Here is a 20,435-nt window from a genome sequence, read left to right on the forward strand (position 1 = left end):
TGTGCAATGTAGTTACCTGGGCGTTTCTCTTTGTACCTCAGTTTTATCATCTGTAAAATAAGAAAAATAATAGTAGGGTTTTTGTGAAGACTAAATAAATTAATACAGGTAAGGCACCAAAAACTGGCCTGGCAGCTGGTAAAATGTTCAGTAAATGTTTATTTTCCAGATGACTGTCACACGGAGTAGACTGAGCATATACTGGGGCCCAAGAAAAGGGCCTCAGCAGCATGAACCAAGGTCTCCAAACTGGCAGTGTAACATCTCTCTTAGCTGCCTGATCCTTAAATGGGATAGAGCCGCTGATGCCTCCTTCAGAGGCTTGCTGTTAACATTCAATGAAATAAGAGCTATGAAAGCACTTAGAATCAGCAAAAATGCTGTGGTTATCATAGCATTTGTCTTAGTGAACAGCAATATTTGAAAATGTATAATGATTGGTATCATGTTATCCTACAGAAAGCCCAGGAAATGTATTTTAAAGTCCATCCACCTGTAGGTGCTTAACAACAGAACAGTATTTAAGCCTCTTATCCCTGGATAGGTTGAACAGAGCCTCGCTGTAAGTTCTTACCAGCCCTTCTCAGATTCTCACCTTTCGTGGGTGTGGATTTGATTATAGTGAGTGTAAAGAAGTACCTGTGGATGCTGCTCTGGGAAGGCTTTCAGAGCCAGTGTGAGGCCAGATGCTGGGGCCCCCAGCCTGGGGGGATGAGGTGAAATCTGTTTTGAACTTAGATCCCTTCTACCATGTGGTCTTATAGAAACGATTCTAGAGTTTTCTGTTACAGTGGGATTGTAACAGACTTGCAGTTTTTATTAAAATTCTGACTTGTTCACAGCCTAATTCCTTTTAGTCTCAATGAAATGCTTTAGGCCCCGGATGGAAACATCATCCTGAATTACATGACAGTCTTAGAATATTCTCTGTGGAGGCCAGGCACGGTGGCTCACGCCTGTAATCCCAGCACTTTCGGAGGCCGAGATGGGTGGATCACAAGGTCAGGAGATCGAGACCATCCTGGCTAACACGGTGAAACCCCATCTCTACTAAAAAAAAAAAAAAAATTAGCCAGGCATGGTGGCAGGCGCCTGTAGTCCCAGCTACTCGGGAGGCTGAGGCAGGAGAATGGCATGAACTCGGGATGCGGAGCTTGCAGTGAGCCGAGATGGCGCCACTGCACTCCAGCCTGGGTGAGAGTGCAAGACTCCATCTCAAAAAAAAAAAAAAAAAGAATATTCAAAGAACATTCTCTGTGGCTATCAAATCCAAAGGCAGAAAAATCCTGCACAGATGTTGTGTATTGACTGTAGATGTTCTGATATCTGGCTAAGGTGGTGTCTTTGTGAACGTTATGAATTGCTTCTAGGGAAGCAAAAAGCACCTCAACAGAGCTACCATTTCACCAACATGCAGTATTCTGGGGAAAAGGAAGAGAAGGAGTGCCTGATGGCTCTATCAGCTCTGGCAAGGAAATGAATGCATTGAAGGGATAGAGTGCAGGCACACAGACAGCGAGGCTCAAGTCTCCTGGCTGCATGCATGCTGCAATTACACACCACAATAAAAAGAATTAATGTAGCATCTGACCTGCTGACCTCCAGATGCCTACTGCACCACCTCATCAACAATCCCCAGACCTCCACGGTGCCTCCTTGGCCACCCGCCGGCTGCCTCACTGGGATACAGCAAGCACAAGGGCCTTACCCAGGCTTTGTTCTTAAGGCTAAACCAAAGGGGAGAGTCCCCCAGTCCCTCCACCTCGTGCCTGGGCAAATGAATAAGCTGTCCATGTCACTAACATATTCCAGGTCATGCGTACACACAAACATTATTATATCTCGATATTACTTTCAAATTACTGTCTTTGGGGTTTTAACCATTTTCCTAGAAATGTGGCTCAGCAAATCCTTACGTGGAGCAAGAATGGCACCCAGTGGCCAAAGTGCTTCATCTCAGACCCTGTTTTCTCAGGGATTTTCCATTTGCTTCTCTCTTTGGAGACAATGAATTGCCATGAGATCCTTTTGTAAAGCCAGAGTTGAAACTCCAAATCATATGACTATCCCGTTAAGTTGAAGCACGTGCATACACACACACACACACACACACGCACACACACAAATGGAAACAGTATCAGGAGCTAATTCAGAATAGCTAAAATTTCTGAAAAATCTTTAAAATTTTACCTTGAGAGTTTTATGTTAAAATCATCACATTTTAGATTTGCAGATTACCATCCATGATGTTCCCAATATCAAGTATCACTATAGGAAATATTATTTAAAAATGCAAGCCCAGTCTCACATTCTTCACTTCATATTCCCCCAAATAGTCTCTAGTTCATAAGTGCTCATGCCTTAAACATAAGACTTTATCACCTGACAAGTGCTTTATCATGAAACTGATGTTTGCAATCTCATATCCTTGTTATCTTTCGTACAAGGTACTTGGCAGGCCTGGAGCGCACAGGATAATAGAGTGGGACTGCTCTTTTTCCTTTGAGCTTTCCAGATGTCAAGAGATTTTGATACAGCTAGATAGCCAATCAGACTGTAAGGAAGACAGGCGAGATGTCAGAATAATGAACCATATACTCTCTTGCTAAGAATGATGCAATGTCTCCATAATGTTTCTGTTTCCAATTTCCTTAGGTTCCCAAGTAATCTAAAACCCCAGGGCAAAAAGTCACATGGATAGTACAACCACAATACAAAAAGAAGTTTCTAATAAAACAACATTACGTATTAATGGCCCAAAGAGTACCATAAACAGTCTTACTAAAAGTCAATATGTTGAGTTCAGCCAACAATTCTGTCTTTCTCAGACGTCATTACCATTCATACTTATTTGACCCCCAAAATGTCAAAATGCCACCAAGATTCCAAGATTAATAGCTGAATCAAAAGAAATGACTTAAAAATGAAACTCCATGACATTGCTTCCATTTTCCTACTCCGCCACTTGAAGAACAGCATTGTCTTCAAGAACAGACAAAACATTGCAGAAGAAAAACCAAAGCAGAGGGGTTCCATTTTTCTTGCTGGTTCTCTGATCCTTAGTTGCCTTCTACATAAAATGGAGATATGCTAACCCTGCCCTCACCAAGACTTTGTGAGCCTCAAAATGTACCTGTTTTTATACACTGCAATTTCTTAGTACTTAAGACATTTTTCTTATTTAAACATTTATAGGTCGCATTAGTGTATAGTTTTTATACTGATGAGATTGAGACTCTTGTTTTACCCACGTAATCACACGTCTTCCTCATGAGTATTATTATATTATATTACCTTTCAAATATAATATAGTCATGGGGGCTTTGGAAATTACTTATATGTAATTAAATCAAGCTGAGCTATCTTGAACAGAGCTTGAATTAAAAAATTTGAGTATGCGAAAATCATAAAAACCCCTAAATGTTTTGTCAACATTTATGTTGTTTTATGTTTTATTTTCCCCTTTCTTCCTAGAGATAAATTTTATAGGTTCATAAAATTATAGCATTTTTTAGCTAGAGATGGCTTTGTTTTGCAGATGAGGAAACCTGGAGCCTAGAAATTGAAAAGGTCTGGTGGCTACTTTGTCTTTTTATACACTTGCTTGCTCTTGTCTTACTGTGTCCATGGTCTTAACAAAGACTGTTAAAAGGGCAGATCTGGCTACAGAGACTGCAGAAAACCCTTCAGCCAGACATTGTCTCCTAACTTCCTATTTCATAGGGTGTCTTGAGACCAAGAGAATTATGATTCACAAACACTTAAAAGATTTTGGATGAATCCATTTCCAAATGAGAAAAAATAGGAAGAACAGCCAAACCAGAGCATGATTTCAAAAACAGGAAAGACAGAATATAGAACTATATAAAATAGTAAATACAAATACAAATAACGAAGTATTAGGTGTTTTGAAGGTCAAAAAAATAGGTTTAAAAAAATTTAGTCAGCAGGGTGGTGGTAGCAGGATACATGAATGAAGAAACGTATTTAGTAGTAAAGAGATTGCTGAATCAACTAGGAGTTAAAGGCAAGGGGCTTTTGCCTCCAGCGGGGAAGAGAGATACTATCATTACAGCACACTCCAAAGAGGATAGGAGTACCTATCCTAAACAAAGAAAACGAATCCCTTTATTTTCATATAGTTTAGGGTGCACAGGACAACAACCAGGAACATAAAAACAAGGGGTTTCAGACAGCATAAAGCAAGGGTTGGGGTGAAATTGTCAGAAATTTCCATCGTCATAGGTCCCTGCTTCAAAATTCCACCCAAGCATTATAAGTTCTTTTGCCATAAAAATGGCAAACATTTCAAGGAATTTGGTCACAAGGTAGAAATTTCTCCAGCACCCAGGTGCAAGGCATGGCTTTAGGTGATACAAGGGTTACCAAATGAGTAAGTCAAGGATTCTCTCCTAAAAATGCAACTGCTTTAATCATTTGAGTAGACAGGTGCACCAAGATTTATATTGCAAGGTAGAAAGTGATGGATATGGTAGGAAGAAAGGCAAATGAGAAGGTCACTTTTGACTGAAGGACAGCAGGAATAACTTCATGGAGAAAGGGGCAGTTGAGAAGGGTCAGATAGATTGTTAGCGATTTATATATACAGATAGGGAGAAGGATGGGTGCAAACATATAAAAGGACAGGGAATGGGCAGAAAACACCAAGTAGAACTATTTGGTTAAGGATAGCTCAGTGGGAGCATGGGAAACAGGCTGGAAAAGTGAGCTGAAAGTTAGAGTTTGGAATACTTTTAATGTCCAATTAAATAATTCGAATTGAAAGAATCTAGAGGCTTCTAGAAGATACTAAACTTTGTGAGCTGGAACCTACACCAACAGAAGAGTTCATCTGTTCATCTGTTAGCTGTGCACAGGATGGATCTCGGACAGGGTCAACAGCAGGAGGCAGGAACCCAGCTAGGAAAGCAGTGTACAATAATGGCCTGCCTGAAGGAGAATGAGGATCTGAACTAGTGAGGGCTGTGAGGATGGACAGGAGCAGGAGATGTTTGGAAGGCAGAATGGACAGGACTGCATGTGGGGGCGGGCAGTGATGAGGACCCCATGATGACTGTACAATGATAGCCGAAGTGTGCAACTGGAGATTGAGGGCTACAGAAGCCCAACAGCCAGGAGGTCGTAGCTCTGTGCACACTGAACGAACAGTAGAGGGAAGGCCACCCATTGTGATGGCTAACCCAAGCCCCTCTCACTGAAGTGAGGCACTACGTGTTCTTCATTTCCTGGCGTCACAGCTAGAGTTATCAATGGATCTAATTAGAGGAAAACTAAAAAGAAGATAAAGTGATACAGTCCCAGATGTGCTGGTGTTCTGGAAGGTTCTGATGACTTTAACCTCTCCAGTTCCCTTCACAGTTCAGGAGTCAGGGATCTCACTGGGCCACACTGTTGCTCTCCACTGGACCTTCAGGGCTTGTCGCCGCTTTGTTCCTAGCGCTCTGAAACAAAAATGAGCCCTCCTTTGTTTCGCTGCCTCAAGTTCAGACTTCCTGCGCCTTCCCGTGTGACACTTAGGGAATGCAGTGAACTCTGCTGTGCTAACATAGGGGAGGGAGAAGGTGGGAGAAAATCCTCCAGGCCCGCTCTTCCTCCCAGGGAAAGGAGATGCTCACAGTGATCTTCTGGGGAGAGTGTCCTCGCTTTGTTTTCAAATAGAAAGAAGTGACAAATAGTGGCTGCTGAAGTTGATGTGAGGGGAGGTCAGGGTCACCACAGGATATATTTTGGTCAGGCGGGTCCTTGAAGGGCCCTCAATACCTAGCCGCTTAGCTCAGCAGGAGGGAATACCAGCCTGGGCTTGCAGACCTGGTTCCCCTCATGCCCAGCACCCACTCCCCCGCCCTCCGCCACTATCTTCAATACTCAAGAGTGACAAAGTACAACCATCCTTTTTCTGATGTGGCATTTGATTAAGACACAATTCATAAAGACAGCCGGACATTTGAACGCGAAGCATTCCACATATTTATGGATGCGTCCTGAGCAGTGCAAGCCGCCCGGCTCGGCTGCTGCTTGTGAGCAGGAGATGCCCTTTAGGGTGCTGATGCAGCTGTTTCCTCTGCAGTCAATTTCCTGGTGAAGGTTCAATAACTTTCTCTGACGATAAAAAAAAACTCGGATATTAAACTTGACATAAATACTATTTAAAGTCAAAACAACTTCCTAAATTCCAAAGGCGGGCACAGAAGAGGAGACAGCATAGGCTAGGTAATGAATTCCTTTTATATAGCTTCGAGGTAATCTTTTAAACAACCTTAGAAATGACCCGAGATGCACTGGAAAGCCACTGTTGGGATTTCAGAAGGTAGCATTTCAGGAAGGCCATGAGAACTGAGACTGTAGATAAACAAGACAAAGCTCCTGCCCTCTTTCTGGTACCCAGAAGTCCTGCTTTATCCCCGGCTGTGGAGGAGCCTCTATGGGTCATCCGCCCTGAGGGGGAGGAGCTGGAGGTGCCCCTACCGATGGGGTGGGTAGTAAGCTCCCGGCCTCTGCCATCCCGCTGCTGTCCGCGGGACTCAGGTCTACCCCTCTTCCTCTTCGGCGTTCTCTGTGTCGCCTGAGTTTGGGTAAATGCCATGGTGTTACCCTCTGTCTGCATAGTGCACTCCGCCTCTGCAAGGGGCTGCTGCAAGGATTGGGCTCTTCCAGGGCTTCGGAAATTTATTGCACAGGGCGGTGGCTAGCGCGTGTAGCGCCTTTGTGGCAATTGGAGAAAGGAGCGCCACCTGGTGGATCAACTACTAAAAGGCACTCCATGCACTTGGCCAGCCGAGAGAAGGGGGGCAGCCCTGCACCCGCCTGCTGTGCAAGGGGCCCTAGTGCAGGGCATACGGCAGACACATCTACTGGCATAGCTGTAAAGGCAGTCTTGAGGGCTGAAGCTTCTTATTATACACTATTTCATGGATTAAAGTGTCTTATCAAATGTAATTTTTTTTAAGCCTAGTAAATCACATCCTATTGCTCAGTCTGCAAAGGAGGTCATAAGATCCTATTTTTGATGCAGTCATTCTTATTTCAGTATATAAATGCCACAAGGAGTACCTATTCTTGGTACTTCATTTTATTTTATTTTATTTACTAGGATATTAATTTGTGGCCTAGTCATTAATACTGAAAACTTGAAATATGTACGAGGTAGTCCAAACCCAAACCCCAACCTGAGTTACTGGTGCTTAATTACTGAGGCAGTTACAGTGCTGTAAATGAGTTCATCTCTGATTGCAGCCGTAACCCATGCAGTTCTCAATTGAAGGAAGGGATGATACAAGGTGGCAATATAACACCACAACATCCATGAGTTGATTTTAATTGGTAAACTGGCAATATATAGTGAGAATTGTTTGGTCTGTCCACCGCATTGGAATTTAAGGAAAGTCCATAAAATTACAGGAGCATATAATTGGGGTACTAAACTCATTTTCTTATGTTATCACAGCTGGCATCTTTAGGTTATTGAAAGCCTTTAAACCAGCCATCTTCAAGGAGATGTAATTGTCAATGTGGTCTTTATACATTATTCCTGTTAGCACAGAGCTGCAGAGATAAAAACAGTTACTAAAATATGCACAAATTTTCTGTATATAACTTTCTTATTTCAAGTTCATGGAAGATCAGTAAATGTTAATGAGGATTAAAAACCATTTTTTAGATCCTGGTTTCCTCATTAGATGCACAGGGCAATCAACCCATAAAGGATAATTTATTGATACTACAACCTGAATCAGACTTTTGAAATAGTTAATTCATTAGTTCCAGGAAGTTCTGTGATCTTTTTGTGTATAGGTGAACCTGCAAGAAAGACTGTTTCTTGAAGTATAAATGATATATCAGAATCAGGAAAAATAAACCCAAATTCTGACATTCTTGGATGAGTAATTATATGTTGTTTTATCTATTTATTCTGGCTGCACAGTCCAAGGACACTTTTAGAAAGGTTTTCACACTCTAATCCCATTCTCCCACCCATCACTACTACATGCTCCTCAAGGAAATTTTTCCCAACAGAAGTAACAGGGTTATCAGAACAAAACAGAACAACAACACTCTCCCTAACAAGGCATTCTAGAATAGGGGGAGAAAATCCCAAAACATAAAGGAGTATGAAATAGGAAGACCAGATATGAGGAAGGGTAAGATGGCATCAGCCTAGCATTAATGATTATTAAAAGATTCACTACAGGTTTATCTTATGTGAAATCAATCTTCCTTTAGGCCCCACAATCTCTGAGTACAAATGGTACAAACTAAGAGTAATTAATGGTGTATATATCACATTCTCCAATAGTACAGAGTCTCCATCTCTCCTACTTATTTTTGGGAGTCCTCAGGGTGTACCTTACCTGCCTTAAAATGTGACCATGAGCCTGCATTGATTCCATCAATGCCATCAGCTTCTGCCGGTCACACAGGTAGGAAGGGGCCCTGCCACGGGTCCGTAGTGATGCTTCCTTCATTAGGCTGCTGCCTTCTGTTAGCACACTGACCCATTCTATCGGGAGCATTTGATGCACTGAAACCATACCAAAGCTCATGCCTTCTGTGTTTACTCACGTTCTGAGCTGAGAACATGGATCCATGGGAGGCTCAGGTGAGGGATAAATCCAAGGTACAAACTACATGCTGAACTTGGAATCATCTAGACACTGAGGTCCGTGGCCTTAACTTTCATGAGGAAGAGTTCTTGACTCAGAAGGCCTGTTAGTCTCTCATGTAAATAACTACAACTAGCTTGTCTCCCAGACATTTCTGCATCCCAGATGTGGTGCAACTTGGGTTCCAACTGAAGTCTGTCATATTTACGTATGTAAAATTTGACCTCCAGATTTTTGTCAGCATTGGATGAATCAGTTTCTTCCCAAACTCTGGCTTAAGCTCTGAATCACTGATCACTAGTCTGGTCGGGTATAATCCAATACATTGGGACTCAGCCATCCTTTAACTCAGTGGTCTCCATGCTCTTTGGCGCCAGGGACCAGTTTCATGGAAGACAAGTTTTCCATGGACCTGGGAGGGGTGGGGATGTGGGAATGGATTTGGAATAAAATTGTTCTACCTCATATCATCAGGCATTGGATTCTCATAAGGAGCACGCAACCTAGATCCCTCACATGCGCAGTTCACAATAGGGTTTGCACTCCTATGAGAATCTAATGCCACTGCTGATCTGACAGGAGGCGGAGCTCAGGTGGTAATGTTTGCACGCCTGCTGCTCACCTCCTGCCGTATGGCCTGGTACCAGTCCATGGGCTGGGTTAAGGACCCCTTCTTTAACTCATGAAATCTCATGGATAACTGATTCCAGACTTCAAATCATTGCACACTTAAAAAAACTTTTTTACAATCATGTTTGTTAAAAAAGTACTGCAGGTAGGAAGAATGACAATATACTTGAATGTAAACATGGTTTGTCATATATATTGGTCAAAACAAAGCATGTATTTACTATTATTTAGCTACAATGTTAGAAAACTGCCATTGCACATACTCCAGCCTGGAATTTCAGTAAACGCTTTTCACTGTCTATGTGCAGGATTATGTTAAGCCCACTACATTTTAATGTTATTGCTGCAGTTATAACAGACATCAGCTACCAATTAGAATAATGTTTTATTTACTGTCTATATCAAGAAAAATCCCATTTTAAAGTAGTTAAAATGATCTACTATATCTCAGTTACATTGTAATAGGATACTAGCTAATATCTGTCATGATAAAATCTGGAGTAAATCAGTTAAATTATTAATCTTGATAATTTTAAGATAAAATAACCCTTTGTTCTCAAATTTAAAAACTTCATATTTTAGTATATTTGTGAGCTAACAATAGAAATGCATACCAAATTCCAGGACAATGTTTTCTTTAAGCAAAAAATTAAGCCTGAATGTTGGTGCCTTTAGAAAGTAAACAGCTAGGCCAGGCATGGTGGCTCATGCCTGTAATCCCAGAATTTTGGGAGGCTGAGGCAGGCAGATCACAAGGTCAGGAGTTCGAGACCAACCTGACCAACATGGTGAAACCCCGTCTCTACTAAAAATACAAAAATTAGCAGGGCATGGTGATGTGCGCCTGTAATCCCTGCTACTTGGGAGGCTGAAGCAGGAGAATCACTTGAACCCAGGAGGTGGAGGTTGCAGTAAGCTGAGACTGTGCCACTGCATTCCAGCCTGGGTGACAAAGAGCAAGACTCTGTCTCAAAAAAAAAAAAGTAAACAACTATGGATTTTGGCCTGCTATATCTCTGGGCAGCTCTTGCAGTCATATTTAGTCATATGAGTCAAAGCCCATATTATCATCTTTGCTGTCTTTCTTCTTGCCTACCCCTACCCTCTTTTAGCAATGATGATAATTATAACAATAGCAAAAATATAATATAAACATTACATTAGCATTTTAGCAGGAACTGGATATTTTCATAAATAGGATTCCTAAATAATTGAACTTTATTTGCTAACATAAAAAAGCTTAAATATTTTTGATGGAAAATTTATAAAATTTACATACATTAAGTAAAATTTATATGAAATATATAAAATAATTATATATTATCACCGTTTTAAAATTTTCTTAATGACCAACTGCTTCGAGTTCTAGAACCATTGGTGCTCTTCAGATTTATTTATTCATTCACTTTTCCATTCATTCATTCATCCATTCAACAAGTATTTATTGAGTGTTACTATGTCCCAAGGACCATAAAAGGCAGGAGAGATACAGCAGTGAATAAAACACAATTAGTGCCGTCCTGATGGAGCTTGAGTTCAAGCTGGTATGCAGGATGTTTTCCTCTGCAACAAATGGGCCCTGACTGCTGTGGTTTTAGTTGTTCTGTCTCCTCCCTCTGCTGTCAGCTGTCACCTCTTGGTGGCACCCTATCTCTCCCTTTTTATCTGGGTTACAATTGCAGGTCTTTCCCCAAAGCATCTCTCTATGTCAATAATAGACCCTATCCTTGGATGGAGCCTGAGCAGTTCCTATGCTCGCAGTATATGCGCTGCTTCCGGCCCTTGCGAGGAGTTCTTTTATCCCTACTCTCAGTGTTTGAGACAAACATCTTCCTTTGCTCCCTTTCATCATTCATGCGCTTGTGTTTGGAACAAACATCTTCCTTTGCTCCCTTTTGTCATTCAAGTGCTCAGTTCTAATGATCTGATTCAATTCTTAGGCCCAATGGTCTCTGCACCATATATATGCAAATGGGACTCTTAGAAAAGTGTCCATCACCAAGTGATATTACATTCTAATATTGCAGTATAAAACATGATCTTTCTCATCACTGTGGTAGCTTTTCCTGATAATTTTCTGAACTGCCACCTAAATATAAAAAGGCAGGCACCAAAACTTTCAAAAGGAAAGGAAATCAATTTCCCTTTACTCCCGTGTTTTGCTCATTGCTAAAACTGCCTGGTAGGAGTGCAGGGACACAAGCAGGAATTCTGAATTGCACTTAAGGAAATGGTAGTAACTAAGGTGATAAGGAATATCTAACACTCATTCATAGACTCATCAGATGTTGGAGTTGAAAGGGGATCACTCTGTGCGGTAGTGAAGCATGGTGGTTAAGAACTCCAGTTCTGGGACCAGATTGCTATACCTCTTACAATTGTTTGACCTTGGCCTGGCATCTCCATGCTTCAATTTATTCATCTGTAAAATAGTATGTTTTTCACAGGATTGTGAGGATTAAATGAATTAATGCAGGTAAAATGCTTGGTAGTGTGTCTGGCACACAGCAAGCACTTAGTGTTAGCTATTATTATCTCAATCTCGTCACATGTTTTTACAAATGGAAATACAGCCCTAAGCTTTTAACTGAACAGCAAGTTAGAGGTAAAACTGATGCCAAAACCGGGTGCCCTGATTCTCACCATATTATAGACTTTTTTCCCCCTGATATCGTGCTTTCTTAATAAATGGGAAGAAATACTGAATCATGTACATGATTATAAAATGACTACTCAGTTATACATAAGTCCTTCTTCCCCTCTAAAACAGAAATATACAAATACACCTTTGCCCAGTGCTAGTCCTCCAGTTCCCAATGGGCAGGATTAATTCTCTAGAGGCATGTGACAGAGCTCAGGAGGCCAGGAGAAGTTTAACTGTATGCACTAATAAGGAAACCATTTTCTTCCTTACCTTAAACTTGTCAACTTCAGCTTTTGAACATGTTGCATGGTATGATAGCACCTGATTCAGAAGAAAAAAATAATTTTAATAACTAGACATGACTGTATTTTCTGAAATTCTCCTGGCTTAAAAATAAGCTTTGCTTATGTATATCACCTTGATTTAAAGGTGGACTTTAATGTATGACAAGAAACAACATATCTAATAACATTCTCTGACGTAATTCACATATTAAAGAATATTTTATACCGGGATTTTTCTATGGGTAGTTATGTCATCAAAAGGACAATGGCCAGGTGCAGTGCTTCGCGCCTGTAATCCCAGCATTTGGGAGGGCAAGATGGGCCGATCACTTGAGCCCAGGAATTTGAGACCAGCCTGGGCAACATGGCAAAACCTTGTCTCTACAAAAAATTCAAAAACTAGCTGGGCATGGTGGTGTGTGCCTGTAGTCCCAGCTATTCAGGGGGGCTGAGATGGGAGGATCACCTGAGCCCAGGAGGTCGAGGCTGCAGTGAGCTGAGATCATGCCACTGCACTCCAGCCTGGGCGACACAGTAAGACCCTATAAAAAAAAAAAAAAAAAGACATGCTGTGGCTCAAAACTGTAGTTCCCAAAGGATGTGAATACTTGTCCTGTGAAATGCTCTACAAGCAAATGAAAAGCTAGAGCATGTGTGTGTGATCTGTAGCAAACACTGTAGGTTGATGACTCAACTTCCATTTCCTCACCTATTCTCATTTGCCTGCTTTTATTATATTAGGAAAGATTATATTGATATATATCTGTGACCCCTTTTGTAAGAGGATTGTGCTTCCCTGCCCTATTGACATCAGCATTGGCATATGACTTCTTTTGGTCAATGGGAAAAGTAACAAATGCCCTTTTGAGTGTGTCTTCAACAGCAATCACATAGTTCTGCCACCTCCTTTTTCCCTCCACCAAGGGAAGGGCATGGCCTGAGAGGGGCCGATCCTTCAGTCTGAGCCCCCAAATAAAGAAGATATATTGAGTAGAACTGCAGCCAACCTGCAGCTGATGACATGTCATTTGAGTGAGAATCAACTTTTGCAATTTATCTACATCATAACTCACTGACACAGAGGCTTAAAAGTTAAAAACCCCAATTCGCAGGCTCCCTGCAGCTGGGGTGGTCCTATAGGGTGGCCTTTATGACACGGCCTTGGTCAATGAATTATAAGTGGGAGTGTCGGCGCTGCTTCTTTCTTTTTTCTTCCTTCGTGGAATACAGCTGTAAAGCCTGGAGGTGCAGCAAAATCTGGTGTGTATGAGGTGACAAGCATGGCAGTGAATGCCAGCTTGCTGTGAACAGAACAGAAAGGGAAAGAGAAAGGACCCTGGGCACCCCTGCCCCAGAATTCTTGTTGTGTGAGACAAATAAATGCACATTGGTGGCATTTTATAAGGCATATTTACAGACATATACACACTCACACATAAATAGCATATGTATGTTATATGTTTTATGCTGCCAGACACATTTTTGTTGTGGTTTTGTTTTTGAGACAGGTCTCACTCTATTGCACAGGCTAGAGTGCAGTAGTGTGATCATAGCTTACTGAAGCCTTGACCTCCTGAGCTCAAGCGATTCTCTCACCTCAGCAACTCAAGTAGCTGCGACCACAGGCATACACCACTATGCTCAACTAATTTTTGTATTGTTTTGTAGAGACAGGTGTCTCATCATGTTTTCCAGGCTGGTCTGAAACTCCTGGGTTCAAGCAATCCTCCCGCCTCAGCCTCCCAAAGTGCTGGGATTATAGGCATGAGCCTTCGCACCCAGCCTACATTCTTAATCTACACAAATCTCAAACAAATAAGTCTGGGAAATGCTAACTCCTTCTTCACCTACCAACCTTAGAGAATCACAGTGCATATTTGGCTGCAAAAAGTAAAGTAATATGCTTTATTTCATTAAACTTAGTATTTCCCAAATTTAATTAGCCACAGAACTCCCTTTTAGGTAACATTAAACTGGTAACATTCAACCTAATAACCTATTGACCAAGAACTTTGAGAAGCACTGACCTATGGCACATACCATTTGTGTGATACAAGCAAAGCCACAATGGAAGCAGTGTCTCAGGGTGGTTAGAACACAGCCTTCAGAGTCAGGCTGCCACGCCTCCACTTCCGAGACCTGGGAGCTTGGGCAAGTGGTTTAATCTCTTTGGGTCTCATTTATAAGGTGGTATAACATAATACTACACAGGCATCTCCTGCTTAACGTAGAGGCTTCTCCTGAAAACACTAACAGGGAGCCTACTTTTAATTATTTTTAATTGGAAAAAATTACAGTGTATTATAAGATCTGCAGCAACTTCTTAAAACTCAACTAAAGCACAGTAAAATTCATAGGTATATATAAAACAAAAAATACAGTTATGTTATAGTTACTTAAAATGTTACTTTCTGTGGGAGGCTGAGGCGGGCGGATCACCTGAGGTGAGGAGTTCAATACCAGCCTGGCCAACATGATGAAACCCCATCTCTACAAAAATACAAAAATTAGCTGGGCAGGATGATGGGTGCCTGTAATCCCAGCTACTTGGGAGGCTGAGGCGGGAGAATTGCTTGAACCCGGGAGGCGGAGGTTGCAGTGAGCCGAGATCGTGCCATTGCACTCCAGTCTGGGTGACAGAGTGAGACTCTGTCTCAATAAATAAATAAATAAATAAATAAATAAATAAAAATAATGCTACTTTCTGATCATAACTAATATAGTTATTAACAAAAAGTTTCTTTGTGTTAAGTAATACTTTCTCTTCCATTGTAGATATTTTTTTTTACTGAGTTTACTTGTTTTTCCATAGTTTTCTCAATCCTTTTTTACCTTTGGGAGGGGACTCAGAAAAATGTTGTATTGAGAGATAAATATGTTCTATGAGGTTTGGTTATTAAAAATAAAGATATATTCTACTGGGAAATTTTAACCATGGAAATATTCTATGGAGTGGGCCAGTACTTTACAGAGTTCTTAGGAAGATTAAATGCAATACTACATGTAAAATAATGTGGCACACAAATAGCCAACTTATAGGTATTGTATTAATATTCAATTAAAATTCTACCAAATAAATATTTGGCTGGATATTATGTTATGTCATTATCTTATCTTAAAATATCAATAGGTATTTCAGTGCACAGATGAATTGATTTTGCTCTTTTGTTTCAGTTTTACTGCGGTGAAATTTAATTTGGCTGTCATTTTATTAGAATTTCTTACTGTTTTCAAGTCTATTTCTGCAGATTCACTCTTCAAACTTTACCTTTAAAAAATAACCCACAAAAACTCAAGCTGCAATTCAAAATCTATGCCACCAGGTGGTGCTTAGTCAGGTTTGTTTAAATCAACTCTTCCCACTTCCTTTATTTAAAAAGAAAAAAAAAGCTATTTACTCCACTAAATTGAAACTATTTGAAACAGTGAAGCAGACAATTATTACAGATTAAGACTTTTTGCTCATTTAAAATTACAATAGTTTTTTTTGTTTGTTATTGAGTTGTAGGAGTTCTTTGTATATTTTGGATTCAAGTCCTCTGTCAGACATATGTTTCATAAATATTACCTCCAGTCTATGGCTTGTCTATTAATTTTCTTTCAATGTGTCTTTTAATAAATGGAAGTTTTAAATTTTGATAAAGTGTAATTTGTCAATTATTTAAATTGCTATCGTTTCACATATTATTTCTTTTTTTTTTGAAGAGTCTCACTCTATCACTCAGGCTGGAATACAGTGGCATGATTTCAGCTCACTGCAGCTTTGACCTCCCTGGCTCAAGTGATCCTCTCACCTCAGCCTCCCAAGTAGCTGGGATTACAGAAACACACCACCACGCCCAGGTAATTTTTTTATAGAAACAGGGTTTCACTATGTGGCCCAGGCTGGTCTTGAACTCCTGGATTCAAACAATTCTCCCTCCCAAAGTGTTGTGATTACAGGCATGAGCCACTGTGCTCAATCTCACATATCCTTTCTAAAATTTTTTTACTGCACCCGAGTTGTGAATATATACCTCATGCTGTCTTCTACAAACTTTACAGTTTTATCCTTTATGTTTAGGTCTATGATACATCTGAAATTAAATGTATTTAGAGTTAAAGAATAAGACCTTAATGAAATAAATACATGCTTTGGTTACTTTTTCATGATTCTTAAATTTCATGGGCCACATCTTGGAGCTAAAGCTTTTTTGGATTGTATCCTGAGATTTTAAGCCTCTACTGGCTAATCTATTAAGTACATAGGAATTTATTTATTCTACCTAATTAGACAAAGTTAATGATAAGGAAGCTTCTGGTTTACCTTCTGAATCTTCTTGTTTCTGAGAGTTCCTGTTTGTAGGACTCCGAGAACCAGTAGAGGGGGGAGAGAAATGGTCTAGCTAAAGAATCTTTCAACTACCTTCTCCCAGAAGAGTACAATCCATGTTGGTGAGCAGGGAGGAATCATCGGCTAATAGGAGTACATTGTTCTGAAGGACTGGGCCCTATTGCTAAACCACAGTCCAGGAAGATGGTAGCATTGTTCCCTCTAAGAATCCGTAGAAAAACCAACAAACCAGAGGAGTGGATTCCTTAAGATAAGAGACCCTTAAATCTTGCTTAAGAACTCTGATTTTCTTCTTTAAGCAGTTCCTTCTGTTTGGTCCCATAGGATTTTCTGGGATGCATTCAGAAAGATGGTGGTGCTTCAGTTTACCCTCAGTGTTTGCAGGTTTTACATACACGGCACAGCGAGAACCCAGTAATATCTGTACCTCTTTCATGTATTGTATCAATTTAGCCATCATGCGATTCTGACTGGATGTAAATACACAACCAAGCTAAGTTTTTGCTTAGCTCCCAGCTTCTTGTTGAAAAGCCTGTGACCAAATGTAATTGCCTTGCTAATTTTAACAAGCATCTACACATGCTATTGTGGTCACATAGGACTTTTCCCCATCACCTATGGTCACTGGCCATATCCCATTCACTCCTCAATACGCCTCAGTTTTGGTTCTGCCCCTACCTCTCCACTGAAACAGCTCATGTCAAGGCTTTCAATTTCTTGCCAACAAATCAATTGATGAATCTGCAATTGCCTTTTGCAGCAGTATTAAACTTGGGAGAGCACTCACTCCTATTTTGAAAAGTCTCCTTTCTGGGCTTCCATGACACCACATTATTTTGGTTTTCATCCAATTTCTTTGGCTGCTCTTTATGTTTTCTTTTTTGGCCCCTCATCCTCTACCTTAACTGTAAATGTGGAAGCTTCTAGGCTCAGTCTCTTCTTCAGTGATGCCATACACTCTCATGGCTTTATACACTATCTCCATGTTGATAACTTTCAAATCTCTTTGAGTTTTGCACTCACATATTCGTCTGCCTACATTACTAACTTCCAACTTGGTCAATTCACTGGCTTTTCAAATTTAACACGTCTAAATACACATGAAGATTTTCCCATATGTGATAGACAGAATAATGCTCCCCCACAAGATGTCCACGTCCTGATCACTGGAATCTGTGTATATGATATGTCACAAGGAGGAACTGAGGTTGCAGATGGAATTAAGGTTGCTAATCTTGTCACCTTGAGATGGATTATCTTGGATTATCTGGCTTTGCTTCATGTAATTACGGGGGTCCTTATAAGTGAAAGAAGGAGGCAGGAGAATGAGAGTGATGCAATGTAAGAAAGACTTGACTAGCCATTGCTAACTTTGAAATGGAAGGGGCCACGAGCACAGAATGCAGGTAGGTTTTCTGTGGAAAAGGCAAGGAAATGGATTGTCCCCTAGAGTCTCCAGAAGAATGTAGCCTTACATACATCTTGAATTTTGCCCAGTAAGACCCATTTCAGACATCTGACCTGAGGATTGTAAGATAATAAGTATGTGTTGTTTTAATCCACTAAGATCGTGGTAATTCGTTACAGCAGCCACAGGAAACTAATATATCGCACAAACCCATTTCTCTCTCAGTCTTCCCCAGCTCTGTAAGTGCCACTCCATCCAATCAATTAGTATCAATTGGATACTAATCCAGTCTCCTTGGTACACATCAGCCAGAGTGATCTTTAAAAAGTAGAAATCAAATCATGCCATCTCCCAGCTGAAAAGTCACCAGTGGCTTCCCACTGCACTTTTGCTGTATTTCCTTCAATGGCATCCACAGATTGGTCACAGATCTCAGGTTCATGAGGTTAGGTCCAAAGCCTGGATCGTGACTGGACAGGTCCTGCACCATCTGACTGTTGGCACATTCTCAAACTAAACTTCGTGCTGCCTGTGCTCCGTCTTCTACACACTTGGCCACACTCATTTTTGTTCATTTTTGTTCATTTATACACCAAGCGCTTTTCTACCTCAGAGCTTCCCTGTCCTCATCACCTCATTGGTATCATCTTCTGAAACTAAGTTAAATGTCACCCCTTCAGTGAATTATTCCCTGACCACCATGAGAAATCAGCCCCTGTTAACTCCATTATTCTCTGAGTTAAGTGGCTGTTTCCTTCATGCCACTCGCACAATTGGAGTTGCCTGTTATCTTATTCATCACCTGCCTCCCCTACTAGACTGTAAGCACTTTGAAGGCAAGGACTGGTCTAGTTTTGGTCATGAAGGTATATCCTATCCCTGGGAGTGTGGTTGATACTTAGTTGGCACTTAGTAAATATTTAATGAATCAAGGAATAAAAAATAAAACCATTTTAAAACAGTATCTCCATTACCCATATGTCTCACTGTTTGTATTATTAGTGGCCTGAATTAGTGTATTTTTTTCAATGAAATCATGATATGCCTTATGTATGAGCATAAAGTAAGCAGTGTAGGTAGGATCACCAGTTTTAGCAAATAAAAATAGAGGACACCCACAGTTAAACTTGAATTTCAGATCAGCAATAAATATTTTCACTATTTGTGTCATATGCATACTTAAAATTGATTTATGGTTTATCTGAAATTCAAATGTACTTAAGTGTCCTGTATTTTATCTGGCAACCCTCCTTCTACATGCTCCAAATTAAGAAGGCTAGAAACAAATCCGGAAAACGCTAAGCTACATGCCAAAATACTGTTTCTCCTTTCACCCCCACCTCACAACATCTCCCAATGACATTTCTTCCAAAATATTTTATCTGCTAAGCTTACCAAATGCCTCAAGTCTGAAATATTTTCAGCAATGCTACTATTATGAGGGGAATTGTGTCCCCCAATCCCCACCAATTCATTTATTGAATTTCTAATTCCCAGGACATCAGAATATGACTGTATTTGGAGACAGGGCCTTTGAAGAGGTACTTAAGGTAAAATGAGGTCATGTGGGTGTGTCCTAATCCAATATGACTGGGGTCCTTACAAGAAGAGGAGTTCGGAATATAAATAACAGAAATAGAACACCAGGTGAGGACACAGAGAGAAGGTGGCCATCTGCAAGCCAGAAAGATAGCCGTCACCAGAACCTGAACATGTTGGCATCCTGATATGGTTTGGCTGTGTCCCCAACCAAATCTCATCTTGGATTGTAGTTCCCATAATCTCTACATGTCATGGTAGGAACCTGGTGGGAGGTAACTGAAGCATGGGGGGGCAGTTACCCTCATGCTGTTCTCATGATAGTGAGTCCTCATGAGATCTGATGGTTTTATAAGTGGCTTTTCCCCCTTTTGCTCAGCACTTCTCCTTCCTGTACCATGTGAAGGACATGTTTGCTTCCCTTCTGCTGATTGTAAGTTTCCTGAGGCCTCCCCAGCCATGCTGAACTGTGAGTCAATTAAACCTCTTTCCTTTATAAATTACCCAGTCTTCGGTATGCCTTTATTAGCAGAGTAAGAAGGAACTGATACACACCCTGATTGTGAACTTCTAGCCTCCAGAACTGTAAGAAAATAAATATTTGTTGTTTAAGTGACCCAGTCTGTGGTATTTTGTTATGTTATGGCAGCCCAAGCAAGTTTATACAGTCACATAACCTCATTAACCTAAGACCTGTCACAAATCTATGGAGGCCATTGAAGGAAATATAAAAAAAGTAATTCTTAATTACTTTTAGCATAGTCAATCTTCAAGAGAATCGTTACTGTTTTATATACATAAATAATATTATATGGCACAGATAATGACTAAAAATCAGACAAATTTCTATAGTTGAGAATAAATCTTAACAAACTGCAGAATCATATTATTTAAAAGTACTATTGCCCTACATTCCTGGATAAGTTAGTTTCCTCCACAATTCCAAACTATATATTTCATAGCAAGTATCTAGGTT

General features: G+C 40.5%; 1 protein-coding gene across 1 annotated transcript in view; it reads right to left on the bottom strand.

The window, feature by feature from the left end:
* The window catches only part of PDE11A (phosphodiesterase 11A), a 429,725-nt gene that overhangs the window by 133,283 nt on the left and 276,007 nt on the right, over window positions 1-20,435 (bottom strand). Inside the window, exon 10 of the mRNA XM_009443807.4 lies at window positions 12,166-12,216. Within this exon, the coding sequence (XP_009442082.1) occupies window positions 12,166-12,216 (51 nt within the window). The remainder of the gene's footprint in view (window positions 1-12,165; window positions 12,217-20,435) is intronic.

This window comes from Pan troglodytes, chromosome 13 (genome assembly GCF_028858775.2).
Source record: "Pan troglodytes isolate AG18354 chromosome 13, NHGRI_mPanTro3-v2.0_pri, whole genome shotgun sequence".
Taxonomy (NCBI): domain Eukaryota; kingdom Metazoa; phylum Chordata; class Mammalia; order Primates; family Hominidae; genus Pan; species Pan troglodytes.